The 11,985-nt window shown below is 46.0% G+C and overlaps 1 protein-coding gene across 1 annotated transcript; it reads right to left on the minus strand.

The window, feature by feature from the left end:
• Positions 1-9,181: 9,181 nt before the first annotated feature.
• LOC139199319 (ras-related protein Rab-33B-like) lies at positions 9,182-11,217 on the minus strand. The gene is made up of 3 exons (XM_070828367.1): positions 10,999-11,217; positions 9,664-9,842; positions 9,182-9,584 (listed from the first exon to the last, which is right to left on the minus strand). The coding sequence occupies exons 1-3, from the start codon at positions 11,215-11,217 to the stop codon at positions 9,254-9,256; spliced, it is 729 nt and encodes a 242-aa protein (XP_070684468.1). The 3' UTR covers positions 9,182-9,253.
• Between the last annotated feature and the right edge of the window lie 768 nt (positions 11,218-11,985).

Below are 11,985 nucleotides of genomic sequence, written 5' to 3' on the forward strand. Positions count from 1 at the left end.
CACATACACACAGACACACACATACACACAGACACACAGACACACATACACACAGACACACACAGACACACAGACACACATACACACAGACACACACACACAGCAGTGTACTTCAGAGAATTATTATCAATTACCATTATTATCATTGTTGCTCTTAGAAATGTATTTTATTAATAAGATAAGATAAGATAAGATACTCCTTTATTTATGACACAATGGGGAAATTTCAAGTCAGCAGCAGTTCACACATACAAAGAAAGGGAATAATATATATATATATATGTTTACATGTACAGTATATACAAAAAATAATGTATGGTGAAAGAATGAAAGAATGAGGTGATAGAAAGGCTATTGCACATGGGGAAAATATAAATATATAAATATATATGAAATATTGCACTTGTTCCTTTTTCTTGCTCTTTGGTCTACTAGGAGCTGATTTGGTTGTAAAGTCTGATGGCAGCAGGGAGGAAGGACCTGCGATGCCTCTCTTTGGAGCATCGTGGGTGACGAAGCCTGTCACTGATGGAGCTTTCCAGGGCTCTTACAGTCTCATGTAGGGGGTGGGAGACATTGTCCATGATTCATGACAGCTTCGCTACCATCCTCCTGTCACCCACCACCTCCACAGGATCGAGGCTACAGCCCAGGACAGAGCTGGCTTTGTCCACCAGTTTGTTCAGTCTCTTCCTCTCTGCTGCCGTGATGCTGCTGCTCCAGCAGACCACACCGTAGAAGATGGCTGATGCCACCACAGAGTCATAGAAAGTCCTCAGGAGGCCCTCCGCCACTCCGAAAGACCTCAGTCTACGCAGCAGGTGGAGTCTGCTTTGGCCTTTCTTGAAGAGTGCCTGAGTATTAACAGTCCAGTCCAGCTTCTTGTTGAGGTGAACACCCAGGTACTTGTAAAAGTCCACAATCTCTATGTCCGTTCCCTGGATGTTCACCGGAGAGGGAGGGTCTTTGTGCCAACGAAAGTCCACTACCAGCTCTTTGGTTTTTCCGGCATTAATCCGGAGGCAGTTCTGCTGGCACCAGTCCACAAAGTTTTTGTTCAGCTCTCTGTACTCCCCCTCGTCTCTGGCTGAGTCGTCAGAGAATTTTTGAAGGTGGCAGTTTGTTGTATGGTGTGTGAAGTCTGCTGTGTATAGGGTGAAGAGGAGAGGAGCCAAGACGGTCCCCTGTGGTGCCCCCGTACTGCAGACCACCGTATCAGACACACAGCCTTTTGTCCTCACAAACTGTGGCCTGCTGGTCAGGAAGTCCACTAGCCATGCTGTAAGTTGGTGGCCCACTCCTGCACGGTCCAGTTTGCCCCTCAGGAGTTCTGGCTGAATGGTGTTGAAGGCACTGGAGAAATCACAAAACATGATCCTCACAGTGCTTCCGGATCCCTCCAGGTGAGACAGTGATCTCTGCATGAGGAAGATGACGGCATCCTTGACCCCAATGCTTGGCTGGTACTGGTAATAACAATATGAATAACAATAATTCATATCTACACTATGTACCCCTTTAAAACAAGAGGACATTACTACAAAAAAGAAAAATACAGTAATATGAGCAAGGTGAGCTGAAAATAAATAAGTGATTATTGCACATTCTCAGTGTGTTAACATCAGCCAGTGGAAATCAATCTCCTTTGTCTTGCTGGTGTTGAGCTGAAGATGGTTTAGCTCACACCAGTCACAGCCCCTACGATGAACTGAACACTGAACTTTTGGAGGTGACAGCTCCCAGAGTCTGAGGTGTACAGGGTGAGGAGGAAGGGGGAGAGTACTGTCCCCCTGAAAGACTACATTTGGTGAGCACGTGTATCACTTCCAGACTTAAAAGAGTCTCGTGGGGCCTTACCGTACAGGTAGCTTGCTAATTTGCATTATATATCACATTTTGGGCCATTTTTAGGGGCCACTAACATCTAATACACCTCACACTTGGCAACCGTGTAGCTGAGCATCCTGATGATGTCACGTTATCAAAGGTCCGCCCACACAGGATCAGCATTAATGGTGAGGCCTCCAATGAGGAAGTTTGGCCATCAGACAGGAAGTGGGTCATAACTCGGCTGTAGATGATCAAATGTGCCCAAACGTATGATGTTTGATCAGAGACCCGCCGTAAACAGACACTCAGAGCGCCTCCTAGTGGCAATACATGATTTACTCTGTGACGTCCACAACCAAGAGGAATGACCACATCCACTTCATTATACTACATACTATGTAGTATGTAGAAGGAAGGCCAAAATGGCCAAAGTCCACTATAAAGAAAAAGTGGAACAAAAACTAATACCCGGAAATGCAAAGGAGGCATGGCAGGGGTTGAACATCATGATGGGAAGAGCCCCCAAACCTGCAGTGATTAGCTGTCAGAACCCCCCCTCTTTTGCAGAGCAGCTCAACATCTTCTTCAACAGGTTCAATACATCAACCAGTGGAACCGTCCCCAGCCTGAGCAGGTCCCACAAGGCCCTCACCAGAGATGAAAAGCTGGTGACCTCCATCCTTAGCAGAGTGAACCCACATAAAGCCTCTGGCCCTGATAAGCTCAGAGGCAGGGTGCTTAAAAACGGTTCCACTCAGTTAAGTGGGGTTTTCACCACGCTCTTCCAGCAACTCTTGGACTCTGGCTGTGTACCTCACCAATGGAAGGAATCCACCATCATTCCAGTCCCAAACAAGTTACACACCAAGGAGCTCAATGACTTTAGACCTGTGGCCTTAACATCCATACTATGCAAATATGGAAAGAGTCGTGTGCGCCCACCTCTCCAGCATGGTGGCAGAGACACTGGATCCTCTCCAGTTTGCCTATAAGGCCAAACGGGGAGTGGAGGATGCATGCCTGACTCTGTTGGACAGGGTGGGCAAGCAGCTGGACTCGGCACATCCCCACACCAGGATTTTATTTATGGACTTCTCCTCAACTTTTAACACTGTTAAGACGAAATTTTATTGCACCAGCTTGTGGAGCTTTAGATTCATCCTGCATTGGTTTTATGGACTAAGAGCTTCTTGCAGGACCGGCCACAGCAAGTTCTGGTCAACGGTTTTAAATCTAACAAACTGTTTTTAAAGACTGGGCTCCCCCAAGGCTGTGTTTTATCTCCTATCCTCTTCTCTATCTATACAACAACATTTTCTGCAGCAGTGAAGGAATTACCCTTTTTAAATATGCCGACGATATGGCTTTAGTGGCCCATATGAAAGACAGCAATACACTGTCTGACTACCACCAGGCAGTCAACATCCTGATCAGCAGTTTTAAGGAAAGCTCTGATAAACACTGATAAAACTAAAGAACTGTGCTGTGGGAGCAGAGGAACAGTGGACTCAAAACAGTCTCCACTGTTTCAGCCCCTCAACATGAATGGCCAGCTGATGGAACAGGTTGTGTCATTCAAATACCTGGGGACTGAGATTGACACAGCCTTATCACACATACGGACTCCATCTACAGAAAAGCTCAGCAGCGCTTCCACCTGCTGAGAAAGCTCCGGTCCTTCAACATCAATACAAACATTCTGATCATGGTTTACAAATCACTGATAGAATCTGTACTCACTTTCAACATAGTATCCTGGTACAATTCACTCACAACCACAGGCTACAAAACAGGCTGGGAAAATAATTGGATCCCCCCAGACCCCCCTCACAGAACTTTACACCCAGGCAGTTACCAGGAAAGCCACCACTATCACACAGGACCCCACCCACCCTCTGCACCAATCTTTCCAACTGTTACCATCAGGTCGTCGCTATAAGGTCCCACTTGTGGAAAAGGACATACAAAAAATCTTTTATTCGCACTGCCATCGCCACCCTCAACAGTTTGAAATAACAAGTCCCGCCCACACACACTGCACTGTCATATATCACATAATGTTTGTCTTTGTACTGTGTGTTGTGTGTTTTTATCTATTTTTGGAGCCCGTCAAAGATGAATTTCTGTCACTTGAACAGACAATAAAGGCTTATCTTATCTTATGTACTATGTACTATATACTATGTACTATATATTATATACTATGTACTATGTACTATATAGTATATACTATACGGTCATTGATGAAGACCTTGATGAAGCTTTTTCGTCAGAGGGTGTGGTGGCGCAACAGTTTTCAGTTCTTTGCCATAACATTTCGAACTGCGATGACTACACAGGGTACCCTCTTTACCTAATGTCATGAGCTTGATGACAGTCATCTGAAGACATGGACAGGCTACATTTGAATCATGGTCATAGCGCCACCTAGCGGCGGGAGGAAATGATAAATTGTATTCTCTGACGTCTCCCTCCCAGCATATTAACCACAGCTACCTCAAATTTGGTGAAAATATTCCCAAGCCGTGGATGCTGATAACTTCTGAAGTGACGCCTTGTTCGCCATGAAGCGGGAGATTAAATGGCCAGGCTTGATTAAACTTCACCAACTTTGATGCACACATCAGGAGGCCTAAAATGTTTGATCTGATTCAGGTGTTGGGTTTGGATTTGTCAAAACAGCTCAACAGCACCCTCCCACAGAATTTCAACGACGCAGCCCCCACCCAACGTAAGACCTACATGTTTGAAATTCAAAGACCTAAAAAAAGCCTCTTGGAGCCATGTCCTAAACCCAACAGGAAGATCACTATTTTGAATGAAGTGTCTGAAAATAGGCTCCATGCCTTTAAATCCTTCACCATGCTGCCCTGACTTTTGTTTCAGTGTGATGGTGGGAAGTCAAAATAAAATGCATTCTGCTTATAACAGCACTACATTTATTCTGAGCTTATTCCATCTGCCACCAGAGAGCAGTGCTGCCTTTCTAATGTATAAACCTCTTTGGAAATGTCCATTAAAGCATTCTTCTCTCTGCACATCATGGCACAGTGTAATCTTCTCTATACCTGCTATTGATATTGTATAACCATGAGTATCATAATATCTGAGCACGTGTTCTGTGCTGGACAAGAGTCAAGGCCTAACAGACATCAGGATGTCAGTCTCATGTGAGATTTACATAAAACTTACATGTGATACACGTGATGTTCATCGTTGCAGTGGTCACAAAAATTCAGGTCATGTCGGCCGAACTCCAGCAGCAGCTGACGCCCCCTGACGCCCTCATGTGTGGGGGCCCTTCAATGCTGCTTGCAGCTTTAATTAATTAGCATTCTCCAAATAAGCTGCATTTTTGGCAAATTGAAGCCAAGCACAGATGTTGTTCAAAATCAAACTTGCCCAATAGAATTAACTTAAGCGACTTAGAACCAGGGACCTGATACCAACAACAACTTTGCGAAACCAAAGTTGCCAAATTTTGAAATTTCATGAAATGCCCTTTGATGGAGCATGGTGCTGAGGTTTAGGCCAAACGTTGAAATAGAAGTTGTTGTAACTCCGATTTGAAGTTCTGATATTCATGAAACATTCTTTGCATAATTTCTAACAGGCTGTCATTAGCTCCGCCCACCTGTAAGTCATTATTTGCCATGACCCAGGAAGCAATTTGTAAGGTGCTCATCATGCTTGAAACCTCACCATATGTAACACCCACACCACAGGTGTTAAAATGTGTAATCTGATGTGCTTCTTACTCTTTTTGATGTGTCAACGTGCTTGACAACGCCCCCTCCAAATTTCAATGAAACTGCCCCTGCAATATGTTTCACCCACACATACCCGTACCCACAGTCTGCTCGTAACGGCAGTATGTTTATTCTGCACTTATTTCATCGGCCAGAAGAGGACAGTGCTGCCATGCTAATAGATTCTGAAGAAGCTGTACAGCCTCACAAATGCCCGTTAAAAACCTTTTTTGCCTCTAACTTGCTATCTTCCCCGGGGGGCCTTTCTGTGCTTTCTCATCTCTCAGGTTCCTGTGGATCCTGGTCCTGGTCCTGCTGATGTGGTTCTCTGCTTCATGAATCACTGCTGCGGATTGTCAACCACTCGTCATGTTTTTCAATAATATCATACTGCTAATCTTTTAGTCACACTCCTATTGTCAGTGCTATAGTCACTGTTAGTACGTTGGTTGCTGTTTGTGTTGTCTCTCTCTCTCTCTCTCTCTCTCTCTCTCTCTCTCTGTCCAACCTCCACCCAACACAGACCCTGACAGAAAGCCCCCCCCCCCTCTGAGCCTGGGTCTGTTCCAGGTTTCTTCCTGTTAAAGGGGAGTTCTTCCTGCCACTGTTTCCTAATATAATATCTGATGCTGCTCATGTGGGGATTCTTGAATCCTTAATGTTGAATCCCTGAATCGTTGGGTCTCTCTCTTAATTAAAGAGTTTGGTCTAGACCTGCTCTTTATGTAAAGCGTCTTCAGATAACGCTGTTGTGATTTGGCGCTATATAAATAAAGATTGATTGATTGATTGATTGATTTATTCTGCTGATGCCCAATTCCCATAACATAGCACAGAGTAATCTATATAGCTGCTACCATGAGTATTATGATCACGGAACACATTTCTTCTATGAATTACATGTGTTTTGTGTGTAAAATCACTGATTCACTAATTCTTCCCCTAATTTGTCATGCTGGATAAGAGTCAACGCTGAACAGACATCTGCAGTACATGGCCACACGGAGTCACAACAACAGCTACTGACACCAGGATGTCAGCCTCGTGTGACAAAGAAACTTCTATCCTGTAGTCTCCACATGATGCACAGCAACATGATATACACGATGTGTGTTTTCTCCAGTGCCAGATTGTGGACACATGAAATGATATTCGTCTCATTTCCATACAGGCAGTGTCTGGCCGTCAGAAAAATTCTGATTGGTCGACTGACCTCTAGCAGCGCACATCGCGGCTGGCAGCACGCCTCAACGCGCTCAGGGGGCGAGGGCCCATTCAGCGCTGCTTGCAGCTTAATAATGACATTAGAATATTTCTGGGAGTTTTTCAGTATTTGGCACCTTAAGATCCCTCTGACAATCAGATGAGATCATGTCGCCTCTATATGGAGGATCAGACATCCCTCACGCTGCTTTCATGTGGATTACAGTCCCAGGTGGTTTCATGGGAAGAGACAGTGAATTGTGGTTGCATAATGTCTCCAAGCTATTGTGGGCCTGTATCATGCATGGCTCTGATTGGCTGAGCCCTAGCCAAAGCTAGATGGAGCTCGAGAGAGAGCGGGAGCACAGGCTGTATGTAAAGGGTTTGGGAACAAGAGACAGACTGCTCCTGTGGTTTAGGTGACTGTAGCTGGGCCAGTCACCATTTCTGACCCAGTAATAAAACAGGCAGGGATGCTACCAAGTACCAACAGAGGTCAATACATGGACTGTGTTACACTGCATACATTAATTCATCTTAAAGCAAGCCTGTGTAACTTTAGCGGTTACTGGATGGTGTTAATGCTCAGACCTGTCAGTGTAGCAGCGGCACAAGGAGACAGCAGTCAGCCATCTTACACAACTGTCAGCTGCACAGTAGCGCACAGTAGTCCAGAGTGGACTGAACTGAGAGAGGGGACCTTTTAATGCTCATGAATTTAATTTTTCATTAGTAAAAGGAAGAACAAGTTATTTCTTTCTTCAGAGGTTACATATCTCAAGTAAAAGTCATCTCATGCTTACTCCACAGATTTAGTTTTGCACTGCAAACTGAAACTAAACCTGATATCTCTGTGCCATCATCAGGGATAATGATCTCCGCTGAAGACACAGAGCTGTTTTCATATATGTCTAAAATTGGTGGAATGTTAATTTATTGTACTTTTCTATAGTCACACAATCAGATCAGTTACAAAGTGACAACACAATGATGTCTGCAGTGAACAGAACAGAGACACGCCCCCTCCTCGCAGGTACAGTGCAATAAAATGCTATCTCCTCTGCAGTCATTGTCTGTCCTGAGTCATCCACCGTTTGGCTGTTGAATGTTGCACCAGTGTGACACTTGCATGTGCATACACACAGCAGGCTGCCGTGCTTCCAACAGAATGCCGAGCAGAGGAGCTCTGATCCATCTTGTGACCACCTGTGAATCATCCATTGGACATACAATCACAACACATGATGCTCTCCCACACCCACGTTATTCACGCATGAGACTGCTGCATGACTGTGCTGATGTCTTGTCCCTTTGGAGACAATCCTGTGACGGAGAACTCTCACAGACAGTTTTTTTCCTGCTGAACTACTTGTGATGACTTATCTTGCACTCCATACTTTACATTATTGAGATCAGAGTTTGTCAACCCTGGTCTTGGGGACCAAATGAATGGGTCGATGGGTCAGGTTTTAGTGGAAGACTGATGATCCATTCATTTAAATCAGGGGAACATCTAAAATGCAGGTCAGGGGCCCCAAGACCAGAGGGGCAGGGCGTAAGAGCCAGGGTCAGGACCAGGGTTAGGACCAGGACCAGGGTCAGGACCAGGGTCAGGACCAGGGTTAGGACCAGGACCAGGGTCAGGACCAGGACTGATTCTAATGTCTTTAAACGTTTGTTTCTAAAGCAATGAGACAATGCAGGTAAAGACTGACACTGTGTATTTAGTGCCCATCTTTCTCCCTACGCTGGACTTGCTGGAGAGGGGAGTTGTGATTTGTTGTCTCCTGTTCCCACTGGGGCTGCCACAGTTAGACCTTTTCCATCATGACAGCGTCCACATGACACAGCTCCAATTCAACTTCACTCAATAACGTTCATATCAGATGGGAGTTGCTGTCACCTCCAAGTGGAAAACAGATTCTTCACTTCATGGGACTAATTAATGTGTTGTGCCTGTGAGCCAAACAAACATAGATGCCTCATGTGAGCCAAAGTCCGTCTTCCAAGATAATTCGTCCAAATCTAACAGCTGTAGAGCTACATAGCTACATATGTGATGCACAGTATGTTCAGTTCTGATATCACCAACTCTGTGTCCACAGAACTCTTCTGAGATGTGATCCATACTGCGCCTCCGTTTGTCAGGATCGCAGCCTGAATACTGTGAGCACAGCCATGTTTGTTCCCACCGAGACCTCACATGCTGAACAGAAACACAGGCACTGCTCAGAAGTTAGCAGGACATCTCACATATCTAAAGCAGAGTATAAAGATTAAAGCTTTGCATGGAAGTACTTCAGATGTAAACATTTTGCATTTTTGATGTTTGTCTTTGGTCAAAAACATGCACATTATGGTCCACACACACACACACGCACACACACACACACACACACACACACACACACACACACACACACACACACACACACACACACACACACACACACACAACAGTTCCCAGTCTCTCAGCAGCAGGTCCACAGGTCTTTCTCTGGTTTCTTCTTGTTCAGGACTTTGAAGGTCCCGCTGTAGGACGGGCCAGTTGCTGCTGAAGGTTTCTTCTGCCTCTTCAGTTTAGCACCAACAGCCATAACAATATCCTCAGCGTTATCATGCTGGTACACCACTTCCCTGTCACCTCGCCGACTGCTAACACATTTGTTTGGCGGGCTCTTGGCAGATGTTTCCAAAAACATCATGCTGTGGGCTTTGGCAAAGCTCATGGCCTGCTCCTGGCTCACCTGGCTGTCAGCCCTGCAGAGGTCACGGAGGTCACTCTTGTTACCCACCAGGAACCTGGGAGAGGGACAGATTATTAATTATGACATAAGTCAATTCAAGAGTCACAGTTCACTCAGAGAGCTGCCGTGGTTACCTGGGGATTTCCTGTCCCACAGAGTTCTGCCTGCACTCTTCTATCCAGGAGGTCAGGCCTCCAAAGCTGGCAGGACAGGTGACATCATATATGAAGAGCACAGCGTGGACATTACGATAGTAGTGTTGCACCATGGACTTGCGGAAACGTTCCTGTCCTGCCGTGTCCCACAGCTGGAGCTGGGTGGGTGGGGGGTGGGGCGAAGGGAGAAGATGAGAGGTGAACATATAGGCTCTTCTGAATGGCTGACATGAGGAGGAGGAGGAGGAGGAGGAGGTGGTCAAGAAAGGGGAAATGCATGAGAGGAAATCATGTGTTGAAATAGCCCAAAGCAGCCTGAAAAACAGGCAAACATGCACAGAGACATGCAATGAGTCATCACGGAGAGGGAACAAAGACAAGAAATAAGAAGCTGTTCAGATGTTTAAGAAGTCAAATCTTTCTGCTGGGCATCCTCATAGTCTCCTTCAAACACACCAGTGAGCCCTGACTGTAAAATCACTGATAAACCATGTGACTGATAGAAGAGGGGCTCGTCCTGCATGAACACACACCTAATCATTAGGTCTGTGCACTGAAGGACGAGTCACACCAACGCTGAACACACACATTTGAAGATAAAATCGTCAGATGCAAGATCATCTTATTACTCAGCCCTTGAGGACTTACTTAGATAAGATAAAGATAAGATTAGATTTATTGATCCCGCATTGGGGAAATTCATTTGTCATGTGACTGTCAATGACAGACAGACATTTCCTCTGTCATGTGGCAGTTTCAAAACACTGGCACACACACACACACACACACACACACACACACACACACACACACACACACACACACACACACACACACTTCTTTAAAACAGAGCCATCGAATTAAGATCACAGCACAACTGCAGGACCAGCCATGAGAGGAATGAGGTGTAACAGCTAACTGATCTACTCAGTGGTGTTCAGGCTGCTTTTGTTCTGTCAGTCTGGGACAGACTGAGGCTCAGCAGAACCTCTGCAGTGTAGAAACGGATGAAAGGAGCCTCTCAGAGTGTGGAGAGATAAACATGCAGTATGAAACATGAACAAGTCGGGTTTAAATAACTTGGAGGAACATTGGGGCCCGTTTCACGCGCATCCTCTCTGATTGCTTTGTCCCAACTGATTATTTAGTTTAACTGGGCCAATAACTTCACTGTGAAAACTACAAGTGCTTAAATGAAGCCTATCAAGCCGACGCCTCTCATTAGCAGTCAGTCACTTAAGAAGTGCCCCCCCCCTGTGCGTAAAAGCAGCTCCGCGCCACGTAAACCTGCTTTTATTCACCATCACCGGTTACCTTGAGCTTCTCTCCGCCGACATCCAGCTGTCTTTCCCTGAAGTCCACCCCGATGGTGGCCTCCACTCCGCTGGGGAACGCTCCTGCGCAGAGGCGGTGTGTGAGGCAGGTCTTCCCCACACCGGAGTCCCCGATCACCAGCACCTTAAAGGTCCTGCAGCGAGTCAGCAGCGAGGACACGCTGCCCACAGAGTTGGAAAACTCCAGGGAGGACTCCATTGATTACTGGCCGCTGTAAACTCAGGAGATGGAGGGATAAAAACGTGTTCGTAGAGTCCGCGGCGGAGCGCAGCGTGACTGAGGAGGCGCTTCAGTGGACAGCGTGATGGTGGTGGAGGCTGAGGGTGGAGATGATCAATTGACGAGCAGTGTTTAACACGTGGCCTTGTTCTCCTGGTAAACTGTTCTAAACCAGAAGGTACAGAAAGCATCCGGGTCTGCTGTTAGACCACTTTAATCATCACAGATCCAACACCTACATGCTGACTCACTCCTAGTAATCTTTTATCACCCACATTCATGATGGTCAGTGGCAGCTTCCTGATCCACCCTGTCCGTCAAACATCTGCCCCCCCCCCCCCGGTTCTGTTGCAGTACCTGTCTCCTGCTGTCCCACTGATCTCCTGTCAGGTGTCACTCATACCTTTTGGTTTAGATCATCTTATTTTCCCTTCAGACTCCACATAGCAGCGGTGCCAACCTCATGACAGAGGAGCCCGTTGATAATAAATAAAGAGAGAACATATCTGACAAGTCAAGAGTTGATGCTCTTCGTTCAAATGGACAGATTAGAGGTGACCCCCGCTTTGTCTCAAGAGAATTTAAAACTCTCCAGCCATAGAAGACATCTAAAACAGTCTTTCAGGTAAAGTGGGGATATGTTACAGTCCACACAAAAGATCTCCAAACGTCACAGAAGTCAAGGAATGATGTAATTTGACTGCAGCATGTTCTAAACTTCACTACATCCACCCAGAACCTGGGGAC

Source organism: Pempheris klunzingeri, chromosome 3, assembly GCF_042242105.1.
Source record: "Pempheris klunzingeri isolate RE-2024b chromosome 3, fPemKlu1.hap1, whole genome shotgun sequence".
In the NCBI taxonomy this organism is placed as follows: Eukaryota; Metazoa; Chordata; class Actinopteri; order Acropomatiformes; family Pempheridae; genus Pempheris; species Pempheris klunzingeri.